We start from the raw sequence: 23160 nt of genomic DNA, 5'->3' as shown, positions 1-23160 counted from the left end.
GACAGCGTGTTGCATTCATACTCATGATCGAATATGCTTAAGACAGGGAAGTAAGTGACACAAGACACAAAAGTTGAGCAAACACACAAAGTATCATTCAGCCCGTCGTACTTCACTATCACAACGCTATGCCAAAAAGACCAGAGTCCAAGAACGCCTCCCATGCTCTAAGCACATTTTGCCTCACCTACTTGGGCCACGCCCTCTCCCTCTGCCCCGTCCTCCTCTAGCAGCCTTGTAAGGCCTCGGCACTGGTGATCCATCCCTTATCCTCTTCTCACCGATACGTGACGAGTATCTTTCCTCTCTCTTCATGTTTTCGCAAGCTTCTTCCTCTTCACGGGTCCCCGTAGAATGGTTGTGGACCTCACACCACTGCTGCCGTACTGCCCCATCGCCTCCCGTAGTAAATGGATCGCGAACGTAGCAAATTCCGAAGAGAAGTTTGGCGACTGCGCGGACCCTTGACTTGACACTTGGGTGCGTGTTCATGAACATGTCCCAACTGCCATAGTGCTGCGTTCCCCAGAGGAAACTGTATAGTATCACTATCCAGCGACAAAGTGGGGCATGCGTTGGGAGGTACTCAAAAGCGCGGACGACGTTTTCTATGCTAGGCAGCTCTCCGGTCTCGTGGTAGTTCGTGTTCTGGAAGCGAAGCAAAACAGTATAAGCCGAGTGGTACTCCTTACGCAGATACGTGACTATGTAAAGAGTGAAGAGGTTCTGGTAGTATTGGTCGAGAGTCAAGCGGTGTTTGCCAAACGGCTCGACCCTGCCGTGTTTATCCAAGAGGCTGTACATCGCAAAGATGACGGATTTGACCTTGGGGTTACTGTAATCTTGAAAGAGATTGATCTGCTCAGCGAATTCCATCATATCCAGGCCAGGATCCCCGCTTATTGGAGTGTGACCGCTGTTTTCTTCATCGTTGAACCGCCTTCCATTAGCCGCCGTCATTCTCGATACTAGCGATCCTGGTGTGGCGTTCATCAATGGTGGCGTATCTACCGTTTCACCTCGGTGATGGATGTTCCGTGTATCGAGCCTGAGTGCCGCTGGTCCTGTTGGTGTGCTCGGAGGGGGTTTTACGGCGCCGGGAAGGTCGCAATGTTGGTGCCTGAGCCGGCAGTTTTGGCAAGTGTGACCGAAATCTATGTGGGCTAGGTTCCCAAGCTGCGGCAAGTAGACTCTGCACTGATGGCCATATTCCGCACACTGACTGCATCCTCCACCGTCAGCCGCCTTGCCATGGTAATGTTGAATCGCTCGCGCATGAGCGATTTCAAACTTCCGCGCATAAGTCAGACGATCCCAATCGCCTACTGGATAGTGATAACCGAATTCATCATCGGAGGGCGGATCCAAGACGTATGCGGCGAAGTCTTCGATGTGCTTGACCGGGTCTGGTCTAGATGGCGTTGCGGCGTCGCTATCCGTCATTCGCCTTGCGCGCTTTCTGGATATGTTTGGGCCGGACTTCGATTCCATCAGCGCCCACGGGTATATCTTTCGGAGACTGCTTTCCAGCTCAGGATTCTCGCTAACTTCAGTCTCTTCAACCTCGATGATCATTTGCTTGACTCCTCTGGGCTTCTCTGTCGCATGAGCCGCACGAGCTCTGTCCTCTTCGGCCTTCGTTTTAGGTGTTACTATGGTGACGCCGGGGTAGTCGTCTTGTAACCGTTGGCGCAACTCTGTTGTCAGATCTTCTTCGTTTACAGTGAAGCTGACGTCTTTGACACACGGCGGGATGCTGGACTTCCTGAATGTCTCCCATGACGAAGTCTGGAGTCCATTATCCGGCTCAGGGAGGTCAGCAGCAGTATCCTGCGTCTGTGAGCCCAGAACAGAGTCGCGGTCATCGATGTGAACACCTTCGTCAACTTCGGCCAAGTCTTTCTTGCGCTGATCAGGCTCCTTTGCCAACTCCTTCAAAAACGCGGCCGAAGCGGCAACAAAGTCCAACACCATATTCTCCGGGCTGACGTCACAGCTTCCCAGCGAATCTCCATTCTCGTCTTTAAGCTGAAGTTCCAGCTTTTGATATCTGAACATGTTAGTTCTGGGGTAGGAAATGTGATGGGTATACCCACAATCTTGGCTGCTCGCTAGGCGCATTGCTATGCTCGACAGCGCGAATGGCGCGTAGGATTTCGCACTCTTTCGCCGTCAAAGCGAACTGATAGGTTGGCTCATTCACGGCCATGCTGAATGACAGCGGGCCCTAAGGTGGGGTTGATGTTGATCCCTGGATGTTGCTTGTCTTAGACTTTGTTGCGCCTAGACGTTGCTTGTTTTAGATTCAGTTGAGTCCTTGATGGACCGCGAAAAATCGTTCTCGCACAACCGAGACCCAACGTGGGGTACGGAGCACCACAATCTGGTCTGCACGAGACACTGAGATTGCCAGTGTAAAACAATGTCTTGTACAGACTGTCAAACCGTCGGATGTTCCTCGGGCGGTAGAGACGAGCACGTATCGGCAAGTCGCGTCTCTAGATGCCCGTGGTTGCTTCTGCTGGCTTCCCGCGTCAATCAGGAAGTTTCCGGGACAGTCGGTCGTTGACGGAAAAATAATGCTGCATCAGACAGGCGCAAGCTGATGGAGATCTAGCGATAGCATCAGCAGATGCAATGAAGGGGCAAAAGGTTGGGTGAGCTGATGGCCAAAGAGTTGGAACGCGTCTTCGAGAGGAGTTCGCGAACCTTCCAAGGTTTAGCGCGTCCTAATCTTGGTTAAACCGATTATGCACCGGCCCCACCACCGTCCCGCAGTGGCCCCCTTGTGTCGCCAACAGACTCGACACCAACATCTCATCGGCCGTGTATGCTGTCATTATATGAGCGCGCAAAGATACATTTGAGCTGTCTGGCATCAGGCTTCGATGCATAGTCACAGTGGCTATGCCGCGCCGAGCATCCACTTCGACATTCGCGCGGGATCGGGGTAACAGCATTCAGCCGCCTCGCAAATTAAGGTAAGCGCGTCTTGATGAAGCAGTTTGCGATGAAAACATTGACAAAGAAGTGATGATATGTACAGGTATATCCAAAAATAACTTATTTACAAGAAAGTATGATCCGCACAGCGCCTTTCCATCTGTTCACCAATCCAGCTTCAATTGCTTGGACAAAGCCGGACGCTGCCCGAAAAAGCGAATCAGCTTAGCCAGAGCATGTGCCAGCCTTCTTGGGCTCGCAGCCACCAGCACAACCAGTGTACATCTGGCACTTGGTCTTCGCATCAGAGCAGACGTTCTTGAGGGTAGCAGTGTCCCCGTAGTTGCTGTTGATACCAGCCAGCTCACCACCGTTGACCGCGGTCACGCCCTCGATGTAGACGTTGCGCTTGCATTGCTTGGAGCACTAGGATCGTGTAAGCGAATGTTCAGGAACCTGATCTCGATGATCGGAATCACTTACGTTTCCGCAAGAGCGGTAGAGCTTGCCGTAATCGTTGACATAGAAGTTGACGATGTTCACAGTTCCACATCCATTGTGCTGGACGACTTTGTCGGATGCGTGGTAGGCGCCGCCACCGATGATCCAGGACTCCTTTCCAGCCTTGTCTTCTTTGATGGAGATGGCATCCTCGCAAACATCTTCGAACCAAACGAACTCAAGAGTGCAGTGGCCTTGGCAATGCACACCTTCCGCCTAAACATTTCTTAGTAGGTATCTACTTCAGGACTTGACCTGACACTTACCTGGTTCTTGCCGATGATCACGTTGCGCAGCGTAGCGCCTTCTTTGAGCAGGAAGACAGCGTCGGCAGCACCGCCCTCAGACTGACCAGAGCAAGCACCGCTACCACGGTCGAATCGGTACCACTGGCCATCGTATGTTTGACCAGCAGCGACCTCAATGACCTTGCTATTGGTCTTGGTTCCAACGGCTTTAGGGACACCTCCAGCGTATCCATTGCATCCAAGGGCAACAGGGAGGAGGGCCGTGGCCGCAGCGAGGATGCCTGCAAACTTCATGGTAAAGGATGGTGTTCGGGTTGAGAAAAAAGTGATCGAAAGCGGAAGCTGGAATAGACGAAATGATAAAAGGAATGCTACTGGAGCCTTGGATGTCGGGATGCTTCTGGCTGAAGGATAGAACCTTAACCGGTGGGATGTTCGCCGTTACTTATAGGGAGTTGAACCCCTTCTCTCCGCTCTATCCATAGCACGCTCAGGCAGCTTTGCCACGCCTTCTGCACTGCTAACCTCGCACCCTCAACTCAAGTCGTCTTACCACATTAGGAGTTTCCTCCTCAATCTTTCCACGCTCATTCGCGGACTTCTGTATCGATCCTGCCGAACGTCTTTCCGCCCGAGTCGCGCCATTGCCAAGACTTGTTACGGAAGCTTGGTGTAGAAGGATGCGCTTTGGAAGCGCACATCGGATAGTACCACGTGGTTTTGGTATGGTGATTGCACAAGTGAAACGCCCAGCAAACTCCGCCGTGCGTTGGCACTTGCATTATTAGGGCGACAGTGACATACCATAGCGCAATGCTTAGCGCTGCAGCCCTCCTCTCATTTCCTCTTCCATCATTACTTCCGCCAACTAGCATTTCGCCGGTTCTGTTCTGTATGTCCGCTCTTGGTTTATTGAGGTACTATCGATAGCGGAAATACCACACGACTTGGTGTTTCTAGAGGGTTACGTTCCCCGCAGTATGACGGAGAATAGCGGAAAGTTGTGCGCTCTGAAGCTGTCCTGGTCACCGATATCAGCAAACCATCACTAGTAGCATGCCAGCCTTCCGACTCTGCTACTTAATCTACGGGCAACTGATCACAGTCAAATGCTGGCTTTGACCCTTCCTCCCTAGAGACACCGCACGGATACAGCCTAGAGAACTGGGCTAGCGATGGGAATCCCGCTTGCGGCGGGCCCTCGCAAACTAGGAAACACCGTCAGGAACGGTGTCTTGGTATGCATAAGACAACTCGAACTGTCGTTCATGGGGACACTGCGAAGGAACCGGCTCTCAACGATTCAAAAATTCACGCTGTTCATTGACGACGTCGCTTAGAATCGGCCTGATGAGCAATACTTTCTCCGCAGCTCATGTTGCACGACTGCGACTGTATGAGAAAGACCATGACGCAGTAATAGGGTGCGGAGATTATTTAGCAAAGGCGCAGGATTCTGATGGGTACCGAAGGATGATGTCCTCCACCTTGTGGATACTGATCAGTAAACAGGTGAGAATTCCAAGACCAGGAGTTTCATGCGTTAATCAGAAGGACTCAAGGGCGTCGGAAAGACCGATCGATTGCAGAGTGGAAGATACATCCTTCGTTGCCTCGTGCAGTGCACCACGCGATACAAGCCAAGCTCTTTACTTGCAAGGCGCGGGATAGCTACGCTGACTGGTGGACCTCGGGAGTGTTCAAGAAACGTTAATATGGGGTACATACTGGAGTACATGGTGGCGTGCATGCAGAGCGCATCGGCAGTGCGACGGCTTTGAAAACCCCGGATTTCGGAGAAAGCACTGCATCCTTTAGGAGAGGGGATGGTTGGGGTGTATAATTGCTCAGGTGTGGGACAATATGACAGACGCGCGAGCGATTCCACCAATCAGCGTCATGCACCTCCGCCCTACACAACTCTGCCGTTTACGACCGTCTCTCGCTGGCAGCACCTTCAGCTTGAGGCTGAGTTTGCACTTTCCATTGTCATCCAAAGCGCACTTACTCAATTCGTGGGTACCCAACTTGTTGTGAAAAGTGGCTCAGCTTGGGCAGTGGCACAGGTGCGTGCTTTAGCGGGGTCAGCGCACCCAAAAACCTCCCACGGCTCTTCTTCATCCTTCCTTCTAAGACATTCGAAGCTGAAGATATTCCATCTCCTTCGTCAAAATCACGAGAAAACGGGTCTTCATCGAAACAAAGACACAGCTAGAGGACGCCGAGTGGAGGTAGAGCCCCCAACCTCACCTCTACAGTCACAAGCCGCGCGACGGTTCATTTCCCAAATGTACTCCAATGTCTCATGTCAAAGGATTCTACTAGAGACCCAAACGCGGCGTTGGCATTCGGAAAGGAGGAGATTAAAGCCATCGTTATCCGGTTACCCGTCGTGCCCAGAAACGCACATACACGCCTGTTCAAGACCAAATTCTAACCCCAAGCTCGGCGCAGGGGTCAGAGTGCAGCCTTACTTTGTAGGCCCGCAGTGTTCCTAACTTTGGTATAGCAGTTTTGGTTCAGGGCCGCATTGAGCCAGGAATCATAAGCATCCACCCTCACCCATTCACTATTGGCGACCAGCCTCATTTTTGTAATGTTTGCAGCCGAGTTGTCGCTGTACGCAGCGCGTGGATTAGATACTACCACCAGGGGCTTGAGCGACGTGGAAAAGTGCCTTTGCCCTTGTGTCATCTTGCGTAGCCTCGACTTTACATTATAATTTCGCGTTCTGTTGAGATACGGACGAATCCAGGGACAGCAATCCCATGGTTCGTGAATACCACGCCTTCTACGCACCGCATACCCACAAAACCCAATTTTGGAAGTTGTACAGACACGGAATGCACTCGAACTCTCATCCACGGTACTCATGATGCGGAGTCTTATGGTCATGCAGGATCACCCAGTCAAACAATCGTCTTCTGTGCGCACATCGATTGTAAACAACACTCCTCTTCTCACACCTATTGAGACACTGGCCAGGGATTAACATCACAAATATGCCATTCAACTTCACATCATCCCTTTCAAAGTTCGTGCCTGTCTTCTTTGAGAGTCCAGTAGGTCACTGACTGTACACAGTAACCCGGACCATTCAGTATCCAGCCTACGAGAGCTGAGGACGTCGCATATAGCAGCCCTTCCAACTGCATCTCAGGATGAAATATGCTGCATTTGCTTACATCTATACGGTCCTTCTCACGAAGCCGTCACTGTGCTCATAACAGGCTGCTACCATCGCTTTGGCCGCAAATGTCTCGCAGACTACCTCGACAGCGAAAGCCCACGTAACAACAGTTGTCCCCAATGTCGACGAGAATGGTACAAACGACCACCAGCCTGGACGGCGCCACGAGACGTCAATGTCACAGAGAGTTTGCTAGGTTTGACCTTACCACAAGAGCCGGCGCTTGCCGAATCACGAGCGAGAGCTCATCGAACGCGAAACATCTTGGAGCAGGAACGGGCTTCGAATAACGGAGTCATCAGTAGTCATTTGGATGAAATCTTTCGAAGACTGGACATGATTCAGGATATCAGTAGCGAGCAGCACACTTCCACGGCAGACACGCGCGTGCGTCTTCAAGCGATTGTGCGCCGCGCCTCGAGAATTCACCGAGAACTTCAGTCTGCATATGAGAACAGTAGAGGGCCGCAGACTTCATTTAACGAACGTGAAGCATTGTTAAGATCCCGGGAAAGAGAGTTAGAGCAACGTGAGAGTGAGATCAGGCGGCAAGACAGAGTCACTAGGGAACTCGACTTCCTCAGACGAATGGACTTGGGAAGAAGAGTTGGACCCGGGCTTTGCGATGCCCAGAACTCTATGGCGAGTAGCACAGATACTAGGGTGACATCTTCACCTACGGTTCCTACGCCAGATGAGAGCCCAGAAACCGCCAACGCGTCTGGGAACGCTAGGGAGGATGCTCAACAGCCACCTGCATCACCACAATTCGAAGACCCGATAAGCGCTCGTCAATACAACGCGTACTTACAGCACATCAGTCCGTCAAATGACGACCCGCCCATAATTCCGGAAAATCGAGAATCTTCTACCCCCGGTATGCCTGTCACACGTACAGAAAGAGATGAGCCTGTCGCATCCAGAGACGACGTGTGGACACGATCGTACGAGTTGATAAACCGGCCCCACCGCAGATTTCATGGCATTGACCATACCGAAGCTTTTGGACGAATGTCTAGAGCCTTGGAAAGCTATTGTGAAAGCTTGTCTCCTGGGTCGACACAACCAGCTACCGCCCCCACATCAGCGCCTCCCCCGGTATCTCTTCGACGGCCGCAACTTCGCACGAGCCCTGACAGCGTTTCGAATAGGCATGAAGTGCCGGTAGATGCCGGGCCTTTTGTATCTCTCGATCCACGGAGAAATGCAGGCTACTGGCCGACGAGACTGAACTGAAGGGCGGCTTCACAAGTTGCGCAGAAGACTGCATAGCGCAACTACGCTGAGTGAGAACGAAGATTAAAGCTTTGGCAGTATTTGTCGTGATGGGACTATATTCAGTGACATCGCAAGACAAATGGGAGAACGGAGCGTTGTCGGAGAAATACTCTACTTGCTGCCTACGTAGATTCTTGATCTGCAGAGGGAGTGTCTCATATTCTACGTACATGTATACAATAGGTTCTGTACTAATCACTCCCCAAATTATAATACAATGTAAGCGGTAACGCGTCATGATTTCCAACTGACTGCAGTGACGCGAAGGAAGGTCGCACACTTCATGCGAATTTGCGCGAACTTCAAAAAGACATTATTGCGTCAGTTTTGATTGCGAGCAAGTGATTATTGCTCGGCAGTTAGCGTTGGTGAGGCAGGAGGAAGCGGTTCAGGCGCGGGAGGAAGCGGCTCAGACCCAAGAGGACAGAGCTTTCGAGAAGATGATGTTGTTGATGAGGCAGAGAGAGGAGGTGGAGGAGATGGGCATGAGACACAGGAAGGAGTATGAGCGAATTGTACACCGAGACTGAGGAGAGGAGGACGTCATGACAAATGTCAGGCTGTAGATGATCTCGCGGTATGGGAAACCAGGCTTGGTCCCAATGAAGCAGCGAATGGAAAATTTGAAATTGAACTCTTGATTTGCTTGTGGTATACATACAGATCCCACTTCGTCGAGCCATACTTGTACACCAACACGCATGCCGACAGGTATTCCCATTTCCTTTCTCTACGCCATAATCCCTGTTGTTATCGTAGACTCGAGAAACAAACGTTGGGACAAAGCTCTTGCGTTCAGAATACACCACCGGAAAGAAAGGAAGGCTCGAAGCCAAGCATCCCGAACGCCGAGCGCAGCTCTAGACTGGCGCGCTACAGTAATAACAAAGAACGGAGAAAACGACCCGGTATATAGTCGCCGTTGAAACGCCAGTGAAATGTTGCCCTCGCACACACCGTATATACACACCAACGGCGAATAGGTTACTGAAGGAAATGGATGAAGAAAGTCGTCATCGCCCGACGAGGAATAATCGTGTTCGCGTGCATGAGGTGCGTAGCCAGCCCCATGATTCCCTGCCGTTCCAGCCACCCAGCCCGAGAGGGAAAAGTCGAAATTTAGTTTTGGTAACCCGAGTTGCAATCCCCTGGGTGTGAGGATGCAATAATGACGTAACGCCAAGCGCCGTCCATGCGTTGTGACAGAGACGACGATGCGTCAAGGAGTAGGAGAGGAAGGAGAAGGTTGGGTAGATTACAAGGTCGTACGGGTAGAGCATCGTGATCGTCGGAGCTGCGCATGCCCCACGCTTTGCGTCATTGCCATGATGCAGAGTCATGACAATGGCGGTGTACACGTGTAACATGGTCAGGGAGCTTGTTTACTCCCAGTTACCTGACAACGTGAGTGACTGTCTCAGTACTTTGAAGGATACCGCCCGTTCTCTTGATCGTCGGGGCTGGAGTTCCTTTGGGGTTGGTATACGAACCGGTTCATCATCTGGCCTTGCTGCATCGGCATCATGTGTACGCCGTTGGGTTGCATCTGGGCGATGCCATATGGGTTTTGATGGCTAATATCGCTGCCGAGGAAGTTGTTCATAGCGGCGCCATGGAGGCCCTGAGCCTGCGACACTGGGCAGTCCTTGTGAGCTAGAAGAAGAGTCTTGAGGTTGACAATCTCTTCGCGAAGCTGAGTGACGGTAGCAGAGAGCGCGTCGTTCTCTGTACTAAAAAGTTCGACTTTAGCTTGGAGATTGGCCAACCATTGCTTCTTGCGCTGTCGGCACTTGAGGGCAGCGACCCTGATACACGTTAGTAGCTTGAAGTTGGGATGGAGAGAAAAGACATACCTATTGCGCTCGAGGAAGTTCTTGCGCTTCTCCTCGTCGGTCATCTTGCGGCCCTTGCTGTCGTACTCCTCCTCCTTGATGTTGTTCTCGTCATCAGAGTCGCCGTCGTCCATGTCGTCGCCCATGGGCTGGTTGGCGTTGCTCTTCTTTCTTGAGTTCTTGGGGCCGTCTTCAGCTTTGCGCTTGTTTCCGGCAGCTTGTTTGCCATTAGCGGCGCCCTTCTTCGCACGTGACCGTGTACCAGTCTTGTTTTGCTCACTCTGGCCGCTCTCTGAGAAGTCACCGGTCTCTGCAGATTGAACGCTGTTGATGGAACCCTTGGTGTCACGGCGGCCATGGTTGGCGTTGACGGGTTGGACGGGCATGTGCCCGGCATTCATCGATTGCTGTTGGGGAGCCATCGAGTAGGGTGGCTGGTTGTTGCGTGCAGCGCCGTTTTGGCTGGCAAAGGACAGCAGGTCGTTAGCGGCACTGCTGACGTCATGGTTTGGATATGGCTCGTTCTGGGCGCGCTGTTGTGGCTGCTGCGCCTGCTGGTAGTTGTTGTTAGGGCGGTCCATTCCTGCGGTCGCGGCTTCGGGCTGCGACGTGGGCGCGTTGGAGGTGGCTTTGTTGTTGTTAGCTTGGTGTTGAGCAGCGGCGCGCAGAGCAGACTGCTGGAAGTCGGCAGTACCAGGTGTCACGCCAGCACTTTGGAGATTGAAGATGGCTTGGGTGTTCGGGCTAGGAGCTGGGAACATGGAACCACCGCCGCCAGGAGTAAGGCCGGTGCGGAGAGAGGATTCGTTCGGGGTTGGGAAGCCTCGGAATGACTCGCTAAAATAATCTGTCTGTCCAGTCGGCCCGCTCAGCATAGCAGGGCTCAAGGGTCCTGCGCGTAAGCCCTGCCACCCCGGTGTGATGCCCGGTAGGGGTGATGGTGACGTAATGTTCGCAACGGGCGGAAGAATAGGTCGGCCTCCAGGTGTCTGTAGGTTGCCAGACTCGCCGCCAAAGGACTGCTCGAAGACGTTTGGCTCGAGCGAGAAGGGGTTGTGGACGGTGTTGAAGTAGTCGGGAGTATCGCCAGTGGTCGAGGGCGCGGGCTTTGGTGGAGGCGCCAACGGCTGGGCATTGGTGGTTGCGGGTTTGGCAGCGTCTGCGTTGGTGGCCGCTTCGGTGGTCGCAGCTGGGGGTGGGTTAGCATCGTGTGTTGGTGGACGACGAGATGGATGCAAAGCGACAGTTGACAGTCGACGGTGATGTTGGGACGGGACTACTTACGCTGTACCTTGGGCGACGACTCGGCCTTTACTGGCTCAGCTGATCACGGTGTTAGTAATGCTTGCATGTGTGATGATGTGACGGCGAGGATGACGACGATGCATGCGCGCGCGACGCAGGCAGGGAAAGGGGAGGCGTGGGAAGCAGCAGCGGTGAGGGCGTCACGGGGCAGCAGCGACGGGGGCATACACACCTTCAGTCTTGGTGACGGTAGGAAGAGATGTTTTGCTGTCCTTGGGAGAGGACATCTTGGAGGACGGGGAGGAGGTTCGAGCGGTTTGGGTTGCGGCTGCCATACTTTGGGGTGGTGACGTAGGGGTGGTGTCCTGGTCGATCGCTTGTGGTACCGGGCCTTGACCTCTCTTCGCTCGCTCGCTCACACGCACGCGATTCGGCTTCTCTCGACGGTTTTGGGCGCACACGGGCGACTCCAGCACAATAGCACCTGTACTGTTCGGCGGAGCTGTCAGCGCACGGAATTACAGGTGCAGGCACGATGCGACGGGGTGGGTGCAGGCAGACGACGGGCGCAAAGGGCTGTCGCAGACGCTGGGAACGTGGCAAAGTCGGCAGCGCAGATAACAACAGCGGCGGCAGCGGCAGGGCAGGGCAGGGCGACACGACTACGTACCTCAGCAAAAGGAATCGAGCGCGGCAGATGCGGGGTCGAGCCGTCTCAATCCGATGAATATCGATATTGTTGACCGCCGGCTCTGTCGTCGCAAAGCTGGTGTCTGCTTGTCAAAACCAATAGTGACGTCAAGCCCCTGTGGTGACGCTCGCAGCCGTCGCAGTCTCTAGACCTACACGCGCGCTGACTCTGCACGACTCTAGGCAATCCGGGGCTGTGGAAGCGCGTGATGGATGTTCCTGATCTCAATGAGGCTCAAACCGGCGTTGACGGGGATTGTGCTCGTGGTGACGATGACAGTGAGGCGTTCGGCGATGAGGTCAGAGGACAGGACGAGCGAGCAATTTCTGGGAGTGACGCAGCTGTGCCAAGCGCATAACGTGATTTCTTGGGTTCGTAATCAAACCCGGCCGCTAGTCCGCTCTGAGGGCCAATCACTGCAGCCGAGGCCCCACCGCCTTCGCTGGTCCGCCGATCCGCAGCCCCTTTTGGCTCGCCTGCCACGAGACGCTTTCCGGCACTGGTCCCGTCGAAGCACCCCAGCCTTCCATTCACTGCAAGGACTATTCCCGCCCACCGCATTTTCCTCTCCTCCAGCACGCTGCGATAAGACACACGTAGGACGTTGATAATGCATCGTTCACAATGACCGCATCGACGACTGCTACCACTTCCATCCCTGCCTCTCCACCCGCAGGGAAGGAACCTCGAAGCTACTGGAGCCGACACTCTGCAACGGCCAGCGGATCTGATTCTGCCAGGTGCCGGTCCCGTTCCAGACCTCGATTCACGCATGTTTCGCCGATCTACATCGTCTACTCGCATCGGCAAAGTACCAGCCCTCGCGCGGACTTTGCAACCGCTGTCCCAATCACACCATGCCAAAGTTTCATCGTCTTCTTTTTCCCGATGCTCATCGAGATCGTGATGTCCATGTTGTCTAATGCAACAAGCGTGGAATGCAGGAGTCGGATGTTTGGCATTCTGTAATCAACAAGTGGGTGGGTGGCAGGGCGATGCCAGCCTCCACACCCTAAAGACGTATCACGAACGTTAGGGACGACGGCTATTCCGCTTCCCCGTACCTTCTTGATTCTTGCTGCTTGGCCGCATGGGTCTGGCTCATGCGAGCGATCAACTATCCGCACGTAGCGCATGAGCGTGCAGCAAAGCTTAATTGTGACGTAGTTATTGACCTTTGATCTCCACTGGCGCACAACACTGCTGTAGAGCCATCTAGTCTCGCCAGACTTGCAGACTGAGGGTTACACATCTGCTTCTTCCCCATCAGACAGGTGTTTTGCCTAGCTTTCATTTGAAACTCACACTATTGGTGATGCTTTTGATCGCTACTACGACACCAATCGGATCCAACTCCATCTACACCGGAGCATGCTTTTACTTCCAACAACACATGAAATTTGATAGCTCATGATATTGTCAAATAGATTTGAATACCCTGATAGCTCGGGGTAAAGCTGAAACGGCATGGAGGAATGAGCAACATTGATCGAACGCAAATCAACTTCGAAATTCATGACAGGTCGATGTGGAAGGGGTCTTCTTTTCTGTTGACTGGAGACAAGTAAAGAGAAAGGTATTTCTGGAAACACATGAAGCAAAAGCCAAACATAACTTGCTTCAGCTAAACATCGACGCACGAGATGTACAGCTTTGCAAGGTATGATTTAGCATACAATACACAATCTTTTCCTCTTTCCATAAACAGATGATGTCGAAGAATCGCCACACAACAACTAAGATGCTCGGGGTGCATCTTTCCGAACATCCCCCTTTCTAATCCATCTTAATGTTACTTCACCTAGGCATCTCTATGCAGGTGCTGTATCGGCTCTATAAACTGTAAGCCTCCGCTAGAACTTACACAATGATGTAGCAACAAAATAGAGAAGAAATCCGTAACACCATTTACCTCAACTCACACATTAGGGAGAGAGTGAGACGGCTATATAGTAACAAATACCCGACTACCTAGGTATGTGCACAGAGATAGAAGAAGAAGTACGTAATTCAACTGACCAAGGGGTAGAGCAGGTCTTTTGTTTGGTCAATGCGAATTGCATATGAGCCACCAAAGTAGACTTTACACATCAGCAAGATAATAATGAAATCTTCGCGTCGGGACGTCGTCGAGTTTAGGTACGCGGCGTCCGGCGCGTAGTACAGCATCGGGGAGCTCCGAAGTGGGCTGGAGGGGTAGCTACCGCGTACAACAGCAGGAAGGTACCGCAGATCTGTCTTCGCGCGATTATCATATCTACACTCACAAACACTCTTTCTGTTTAACCTTCCCAGGTCTAGACATCATTGACCACACGGCCTTACCTCACAAACACTACGCGCACACCCGCACACCTTTACAACCGCATGTCCACCACGCACCGCATCACCGCCCTCACAAACCACCTCTCCCCACCCACAACCTCCACCGCAAAGATGTCGACCCCCGAAAAGAAACCCCCAATAACCTGCCACGTCCTCGACACAACCCTCGGGCGCCCCGGCCCCAACATCCCCGTAACCCTCACCCTGCACCCCACAACCACCACGAGCACCGCCTCGACCCCCAAATTCACCGGCCTCACAAACGCCGACGGCCGCGTAACCGCCTGGACACCCAGCACGCCCTTCTCCTCCGCGAGCCTGGAAGAAGTGTTTGCGCAAGAGGGTGATCAAAAGTACAGTTTGACATTTGATACTGAGCGCTTCTTTGGGGAGAGGGGGGTTAAGACGTTTTTCCCGGAGGTGGAGGTGAAGTTTCTGGTGAGGCAGGAGGCGAAGGGCGAGCATTATCATGTGCCGGTGTTGTTGGGGCCGTTTGGGTATACGACGTATCGGGGGAGTTGAGGAGTTGGATGGATGGATAGGTGGATAGATGGGAGGTGGGCATGGGGATAGAGAAGGGCATGGGTTGGAATTCAAGGTAATTACATCTCGACTGTTTGTCAATCTCGAGTACAGGACATTGGTGTCACGATTCTGTTTTCGAGGTACAGCGGGAACCTGCATTCAGTGTGCTTCCATGTCGCCAGCGGTAGGGCAGCACAAAGTGCGACAGTGTACATGAGAAGAGATTCGCGTAGAACACGCGCACCAATACTCTGGGTCGATTCGTCTCACAGGGCGGCTACGACACGGCTGTCTGTGCACTCGATACATGCAGTGCTATATCGAGAACACGTTGAAACCCGCAAGGAGTCCAAGCTCCATTGCAACTGTCTACACTCACGTCACTCAAGCACAGCGTACAAATTCAATGACGATGATGATGATAATGTGGTATCAATTCTTCATTCGCACCTATCTCCCCTCTCATACCAGCCCATCCATATCGGGCGCTCACTGGCTCGCTCGCTCAGCGCTCGAATACATACATACAGGAATATAAAAACCGTGCGGTGGTCATCGCACCACGTCCGTCAGAGCTAGACGTTAAGTTGGAAAGATCAGAATCAGATCATGACAGAATAAAAGATGCTTGGATATCAATGAACGAGAAAACACGGAAAGTGTGACTAATGCATCCGAGATGCCAGATCTCGGCCGTCGTAATGCCTAGATCCAGAGAAGAGAAGTGTAAAGGAAATGGTGTGGGTGCCGCAGTGGCTGGATATCTTCGCAGATTTAACATAGATGGTGCCCAGTTCGCTGAAGCTGGGTAAAGTAGACGCCTTTGATATCGGCGATGTAGAATTCATCATTTACAACCCGCTCTTGTGGTTGTCGGAGAACGGGCTCTGGTCCCTTCTGTTAGAGACAGTGCTGCCGCGTTTTGACGCTGATGACTCCTCGACAATGGGCGTCATCGGTGTGCGAAGGCCGAGCGAGGTATCGTATGAAGTGATGCGGGAAGACATGATGGGTCGCGGTGGTTCGAGTGACGAGCTATCTGCGAAAGGACTTCGGTCCATGGTAGGTGTGCCGTCCCGAGAATCAGGGTATGGTGAGCCGCGGTCGCTGCCCGAGTTGCTGCGAAGTAGTGTTTGTCGTGCGCGTACGTGGTCATCGTCGGAGTCGTCCCCAGAGTCGGATGCTAAGCTTCCTCTTCGTGCACGCGAGTGGGCAGCACCATCATCTGATGAGGCGGTAGAGTAGCCGGTGAGTGGGCGCGCAGAGGGTACGAGGACTTCGGGTGTGTTGACGAGTGTTCGGTCTGCGCTTGTTGTCGAGTTTGATGAGCTCTTGGGTGGTGTGATGTCGGAGCTCCTCTTCTTAGTGATGTTGAGGGCACGGACAGGGCCAAGTTGTGCGGTGCTTCGGACGGAGTTTGCGGGGCTGATGCCAGGCATGTGAATGCGGATGGGCTTCACGGTGTGCTTGGGGTCGATTGAAGGTACAGGTGGTGTCTCCATGCTGGGTGTCTCTGCTGGGCTGTTGGTCGCAGTCGACTTGACGCTGACGACAGCTGCCTTGCCGCGTACGATGGTCTGAGCTGGGAGAGGAGATACAATGGCGTTTTGCCGGTACATGGTCGATGCAACGCTGCCTCGTTGGGCGAGACTGGGAGCGATGCTTGTGCGGCCGGCGGTGCTGGCAGACATCATGGAGTCGCGGAAGTCGGGAACGAAGAAGTGCTGGTCGGCGGTCGAGTACGGGGTGCTCATGCCAGACGAAGGCGACATGGCAGGAATCGGAGGCACGGGAGGGACGAGCAGGTCGGGCGATCCGGGGCCTGAGCGGTTGGTGACGCCGGGGATGTAGGCGATCTGGATGATGTTGGAGGCGCGGGTGAGGACGGACGAGGCCATCGAAGCAACGGTGTGTGTGGACGCGCGCGCGCTCCGCCGTGACTGGAAGTCGTTCTCGGCCTTCTCTTGCGCCGTCATGTCGACATCCTGCCATTCGCTGCGCTGCGACATGGGCCGCCTCTTTCCCTTTAGGCAGTACTTCCATACGATGAATGTGAGAATGGCGATGAAGGCGATTCCGCCGATGACTCCACCGGCAATGGCACCGACGTTTGGCTTGCTAGCAGGAGCGTCGCCTGCCGTGGGGTCGGGCTGGCAGCCGACGGAGGCGCACTGGTCGCATGTTCGTGAGTTCTGGACGCAGACCTCGTTGGCTCTGCACTTGATGCCCTCGCAGGACAGTGCAGCCGTCTCACATGCGACGCATCGCTTTTCTATCCGGAAGACATTCTCAGCGTCTGGCATCGTGTTAGCGGGCTGTCATATGCAGTCACGTCGCTGCAGGGTCGCAGATCGTACCTCTGAGCGCACGGATGGACATGGCGACGGTGGATGGGGTGGTTAGGGGATCAGCAACCCCAGGTGAAGAAGCAACGAGGGCCAGCTGTCAGCTATGGGCGCACCCGGTGGTGTGCGACGCGGATCGTGAAGGTGTCGTACGGCGGAAATAGCACGGTGCGACGGTTTTGAGCGGTTCGAGTGCCTGGCGACGGGGACAAAGAAAGCAGGCGAGAATAGACGGCGCTACGGAGAATGGGAAGGTGCGAAGGGTGGCGGGCGAAGTCTTGTACGGCGGCGCGAAGGGTGGTAACGAGTGACTGGGGACAAAGGCGACGCAACAAAGAAGCAAAAGCGGTGATGCGGCGCAAAGGTGGTGAGGAACCTGAGGACGAGGGCGCAGTAGCGTGGTCAGACGGGCGTGGCTCTTGGGTGTTGGGGCGCCGGCTGGGGTGGGCCGCGCGTGTTTCGTCCCTGCGAGCTGGGGCCTGAGGGTGAGGTGTGCCGACGGGCGACAATGTCGATGAGCACGCGAAAATGTCCGAAACGCTCTTTCTTTTTGTCGCTGCCTCAGAGCTGCGATCGTCGTGCACTCGACCTGGCCGTTGCGGAGGGGGAGACTGTTACAGACACTGTTGCTGCTCTCTTTGAAGCACCTGACTGGGGACCTAAGCCACGGCCGTTCTGGGCCAAGCGGCCCTCGTGTGCATAACCTTAATCTATTTATTGCAGCCTCAACCGGGCGACCGAACGCCTCCAGCTGCCTCACCACCAGCGCCCATATCACGGCCTCGCCCGGCCTCATCTATTCACATTCCGCGCATCGCTTTCTTTCATCTGCTCTCGCACGCCGCTGCACAGATTTGCACTCATCTGCTGCCGGCGCTGACCGGGACTTGCTGACCTCAGGTACGGGATCCAGCCGCTAGCAGAGCCTCCCGCACCGTCATTGGCCCTTCGCTCTTGGGTAAATAGTCAATTGCGCGTCTAGATTCATCTCTCCGCAGCGGCCAATATATCGAGCATCCACCTTATCTCCCACCACGTGCAGCCTCCTTCACCCATCCATACTACTGGATACTACTCCCAACGGCTTACCCATTCACGGCGACACCTCCAACTCCGCGCAAGCCACTTCAAGCCTCAGGCTACATGTATCCGTTTCCTCTCACAGAAACATGTCAGCCAAGCTCCACCCACCTGCAACACTTCTCTGGTCGAGCACCTGTCAGGTCCAACACCGCCGCAGGTATCGCACCAGCACGACTGCTGCCCGCCTGATGTGCCAGGCACACTGGCTGCCCTACTAACATGCTTGCGAAACACGACGAACCACGGCCGACCATATTTACCCTTTTCTGTGGGGTTAACCCGCATCCGCCCTTTCATTTCCCCAACTCAGCCACTCACAACAGGGCCTGTGAAACTTTTGTACCACCATCCGCTGTTATCGCGATGGGTGTATTATGGGGTCTCCCTACCCATCGCTGATTATCTCCCGCTGCTGATCCAAAAGTCGAGACCGTGGCTTGGTGACACTGCGCGCTCACTGGCAGGTTTGCCGTTGCTGACATCCGAGATTTGCCAGACTGTGATATAGGTGTCGAGTAATAACATTCGCAAGAAGCAATCACTACATCAATCTCTCAACCCCTAATCAGAGCTCGCGCCGTTTGACGTCGCTACTGACCATACATCCTCGGCCGTCTTCTCGTTGATAATCTCGCAGTATAGTGGAGGTCTTTTTGTCTTACTTCACCCTCCAACAACCGCATAACCTCGGCTCAATCTTCGCCGTCGGGTGACATCTTGCAGTGTAGCAGAAGTTACTTTTCGGACTATTCAATGCTTCACAGGGTCCTGAGCTCAACGGACTTCCGATCTGACCTACCCTTGATGACGGACGAGGCGGTCCGCCACCGGGTACACTTGAAACGGCTATCTACCCGTGGTCAAAGACTATCACGTCCACTCGCTGTCCGAGGGTTTGACCCCTCCGGCGGTCACTGTTGCCACTGTTCTTCTGTTGCCCTGTGAGCATCGGGTACGATGTCATCTCTGCCTATTGTCCAACGGCGTGATGTATCTTCACCATCTAGCAGCAAGCCTTGCGTTTCAGTGTCAATGATAGACCCCGTGGATGAACCGTCGTAGCCGGAAATAAGCTGCACGAATGGTTTGAAGTGTTGGCTGAGCACGCTGGTGTTGTTTGTACACGGCAAAGTACCTACGCTCTGCAAGAAACACATATACCCCGAAAGATGTTTTGCAGCGCGGACGGAGGTCATATAGTTCATGGTGTACTTTCCTCCATAGCTGCATCTCACACGCTCAACCCAACAAACGGATATGCAAGAGCGCCTAGACTCCACGACGAGTCTGCTGCTTTCGTCTTGTATTGACCAAGAGCATCAGATAAATGTCCTCGCCAATCGCTCCCAGCAAAGCTCTGCACCTGCAGCTCATTCATCCATACCCTGCGCCTGGAATCGGAGATCAAGCAGCCCAAGTGCAAATGATTCAAACGCGGCAGCACGTCCTCCTCTTTAGCAACGCGGCTCAAGATGTGCCACCACGTGTTGTAGGGATCTGAATTCATGATGTACCTCATACTCAACGATCTCAGCGTGTTCTCTGCCGGCTGCAGGAGCGTAAGGAGATCGTCGCCGTTCATGATCCGCATAACGGAAAGTTTACAATCCTCCAACTTTTCAAAGTGGCAATGCCGTGCCATTTCCCCAAACACATCCATTTCCAAGATGCTGTAACAGCTCAGTTCCAAGTTCCTTACATTCCGTGCTTTAGCCAGGAAGCGTACCACGAACGGCGCGCGTGTAGTGTCTATCTCGAAGCCTGAGACTGAAGAGCGTAGATCCCGGAGATGCAGTTGCAGTGTATCCAGCTTCTCGAACGCGTGATCGAAGTAGCGGAGCGAAGGACCCAGCGTTTCCAGCTTGCCGATACTGACTGCGCCGAAGGCTTTGTCGCTGTCTACCTGAATGCGTCGAACCAGCACTTTGGATTCCGCAATCGCAGCCATGGTGGAGACAAATGGCCGCGACATCTCTTGCTGGCTGCTCTTGCAATACCGAGTACAGAACTTTGCGTATTTCTCGTGCATGCCTTCGTACGCAAATGTGATGGAGTCCAGACGTTCCAGTCTTTCGAAAATAGTCACCAGGCTTTTGCGATCGAATCTTGTTTCGCTGAAGAACTTGGCTATTTCTTCTGATACTGTGTAATCGGCGATATATTGTGCTTCGAGATCGCGGGTAGCTGATGCGGTACCATATGGCGTAGCAATGCCCTGTGTTTCTGCGATACGTATTTGTGCTTGCCAAAGATGGATTGAGTGGCGAGGTGTGGCGTCTACGATGAGATGCTGGATAGCGTTGCCGAAATGGGGGTGAGATGTTATTTCTAGTAATCTGGAAAAGGCGGATTGGGTCCATTGGAGGGTGTGTTGGCGGAAGAAACGGTCTTTGAATACATGGAAGGTTTGTCTGCTCAGAGATGGGCTGGTGAGGCGAAGTGAACGGTTGTTTGGGAGGTCCAGGTAGGTGGTTATGTGCTCGATTAATTCGGTGGGCAGGCGTGACATTGCCATCGCTCTCAGTGCTGTATCCTACGATGATCTATGGAACGGATGCTGACAAGATGGATGAGGCAATCACCAAATGTCTGTGGAGGCAAAGAGGCGGGGAACCTGCTGCATGTTGACGATGCACTAACTGTTTCGGGTATCGTACATGCATCATTCGGGAAGGCACGATGTACTGCGCATGCTTGATCTCATTCGTCTTGTAGTTTGTTCTGCCGAGTACCACTAGTATCGACTTTCCACAAGAATGTTTCCTTGCGACCGTTTTAATATGTACAGTTGTGGCAGTAAAGATAGCTCTTTCAGGCCTGCAGGTATCCACTGCAAAGACGAGAAGAAGAGGATTGGTAATGCCTTGTAAACTCCATCCATTGCTCCTATTTCCAACTCCCAATCGCCATTCTAATCGCTATCACTATCGCTATCACTCTCGCTGGCGCTGTCACTGTCGCTGCTTCCCGATTCGCTGCTAGAGCTGCTGGCGCTCTTGGCAGAAGTCGCGTTGTCTGATCCAGAATCCGCGTCGCTGCTGTCATCAGAGTCGGAGTCTGAACTGTCCGAGTCGCTGCTGTCCGAACTGCTCTCATCACTCGACACTTCTGTCCTGCGCTTCCGCTTTCGTGCAACGGGCTTCGCTGGCTCCACATGCTCCATTAAAGGGTTGATGCTAGATCTTGGGGCCACTGCTGGCAGTACGGGCTCAGCGCGACCCAAAGCATTTAGGAGTGCCTCAGCTCGTCGCCTTTGCAGACGTCGAATGAATCCGGCACTGTACTCGTGTTCGCCAAGGTCTGTAATGTCGCCTTCTGTCTTTCTCCTCTTCCGCTCCTTGAGGATGCGCTCCTGTTCTGCGTCCTCCCGCGCGACCTTCTTGGCTTCCGCGTCATTCATCTGGGCGTCTTGCTCGTCGATGTCTTTCACCGTTGCCCTGCAACGTTCGCGCAGACGTTCGATCACACCAGCTCCTTGAAGACCAGCGATGTATTCAACTAGGGCCTCAGAATGCTCGTTAGGGATGCGAAAGATGTTTAGGGCGTTATCAACAACGTCGTTTTGTTTCGCTTTGTTGAACTTCCAGTTGTCGCGATCGTAGTGGTACTGCCTGAGATAGGCAATGTATACCGAAGGATCCTTCTTCTTTCCCTTTGGCGCAGCTGCAGATGCAGGTGTAGATTTCGCCTCGGCAGGCTTCGACGTAGGCTTCGGTGCTGCTTGTGGTGTCGGCTTTGGCTGCGGTTTCGACTTCTCTTCTAGTTCAGCATCTGGGATCTTCGAACTGGCGGCTTCCTTGGGTTCTGCTTCTGGCGCTGGTTTCTTGTCTAGTTGTCCGTTCCTCCTCGCCGTCTTCTGCTCCTCAGCAATGATTGAATGGAGTACAAAGTTGGAGACTTCTGGTGGCTGGGAGACGGGTCCAGTTCCCTTCTGTTCGGCAACCCAGGCTTTGAAATAATCCTGGCCCGTATTCCCGTCGGACCGTTTGGTATCGGGGGTGAATGCGACTGACTTTCTCTGGTCTGCCAGTGGGGGTGAGTCAGAGGGCTCCTTGCGGCTGGATTTCTTGGGGAGCTTTTGTGGTGTTGTGGCGGCGGCTGGGCTGGCGTGGTCCAACTCAGTCGACGCAAGTAAAGTTGGACGCGCTGTCGCGTACGCTGGCTCGTGATGTGGGTGAGTGGAGCTTGGCTTGGGACGCGTCTTAGGCTGAGAATCACCCTCTTTTTCTTCTCTCCGGCGTTTGGCTGGCTTCTCTTTCTTCTTTCGATAATTCGGATCTCCTCCTTTGAACGGCTTGTTTGTTGCTGGAGTCTGTTCCGTAGGAGCCTCTGGCTCGACATCAAAAGTCACGACTGGAAATTCGGAACTAGTAGCTCCGTTGACGTCGCTTTCCGTGGCCTTAACCCGACTCTTCTTGGGATCCTGTTGATGATCCTCAGCTGCCTCATGTTGGTGTTTCCGTTTGCCAAGCTTTGAGTCTTTGCCATTTACGGCACGCTTCTGGGATGGCAAAGATTGCGCACGATAGTCTGTAGTTGTTTGGTGGTCGATCGATGGTGTTTTATGTTCAGGTACGGCGTCTCCGGACTCGGCCTCTTCTTCGTGCCTCAGTTTGAGCCCTAGCCGTCTCCAAGCCGGGATGTAGCCCGGTTCAAACACATTAGCCATGATCAGATGCGGAATATGGATATCTGTATCAAAGAGTTAAATCGCATCGCGCATGACCGAATCAGCTGGAGCAGAGCGTCCTGTCAGGAGGGAAAGGTCGAATGAGAGGTCGCAGGCAGAGAATTTCGGGGCTGATCTAGGAAGGCACAGACCAAGTGACGGCGATCCCAGAGCTCCAGGCCACAAGCAACGCGTGTAGTGACAGCCAACGCCGACAACCTCGCCTTCAACCCCCAGACCGCGCCCACCGAGCTTACGCAAATCTCCGGAACCCGTTGCTGCAGC

The 23160-nt window shown here is 53.6% G+C and overlaps 5 protein-coding genes across 5 annotated transcripts; all 5 read right to left on the bottom strand.

Moving 5' to 3' along the window:
* Positions 1 to 3168: 3168 nt before the first annotated feature.
* J4E83_003839 (uncharacterized protein) lies at positions 3169 to 3986 on the bottom strand (the record flags this gene model as incomplete). Its single annotated transcript, XM_049330772.1, has 3 exons — positions 3169 to 3369; positions 3427 to 3660; positions 3711 to 3986. 3 exons carry the CDS (start codon positions 3984 to 3986, stop codon positions 3169 to 3171), a joined length of 711 nt encoding a protein of 236 aa, XP_049190189.1.
* A 5591-nt stretch (positions 3987 to 9577) lies between these two features.
* Positions 9578 to 11524, bottom strand: J4E83_003838 (uncharacterized protein; the record flags this gene model as incomplete). Its single annotated transcript, XM_049330771.1, has 4 exons — positions 9578 to 9965; positions 10014 to 11181; positions 11277 to 11315; positions 11470 to 11524. The coding sequence occupies 4 exons, from the start codon at positions 11522 to 11524 to the stop codon at positions 9578 to 9580; spliced, it is 1650 nt and encodes a 549-aa protein (XP_049190188.1).
* Positions 11525 to 15629: 4105 nt separating this feature from the next.
* On the bottom strand, positions 15630 to 17081 carry J4E83_003837 (uncharacterized protein; the record flags this gene model as incomplete). Its single annotated transcript, XM_049330770.1, has 1 exon — positions 15630 to 17081. The coding sequence occupies one exon, from the start codon at positions 17079 to 17081 to the stop codon at positions 15630 to 15632; it is 1452 nt and encodes a 483-aa protein (XP_049190187.1).
* Positions 17082 to 19437: 2356 nt separating this feature from the next.
* Positions 19438 to 20715, bottom strand: J4E83_003836 (uncharacterized protein; the record flags this gene model as incomplete). The annotated part of the gene is made up of 1 exon (XM_049330769.1): positions 19438 to 20715. One exon carries the CDS (start codon positions 20713 to 20715, stop codon positions 19438 to 19440), a length of 1278 nt encoding a protein of 425 aa, XP_049190186.1.
* A 402-nt stretch (positions 20716 to 21117) lies between these two features.
* J4E83_003835 (uncharacterized protein) lies at positions 21118 to 22875 on the bottom strand (the record flags this gene model as incomplete). Its single annotated transcript, XM_049330768.1, has 1 exon — positions 21118 to 22875. One exon carries the CDS (start codon positions 22873 to 22875, stop codon positions 21118 to 21120), a length of 1758 nt encoding a protein of 585 aa, XP_049190185.1.
* Between the last annotated feature and the right edge of the window lie 285 nt (positions 22876 to 23160).

The sequence above is a fragment of the Alternaria metachromatica genome (assembly GCF_023757995.1).
Source record: "Alternaria metachromatica strain BMP 0045 chromosome Unknown scaffold_6, whole genome shotgun sequence".
NCBI classification, from domain to species: domain Eukaryota; kingdom Fungi; phylum Ascomycota; class Dothideomycetes; order Pleosporales; family Pleosporaceae; genus Alternaria; species Alternaria metachromatica.
The sequence above is the reverse complement of the archived record's forward strand: the minus strand, read 5'-3'. Positions and strand labels throughout refer to the sequence as shown.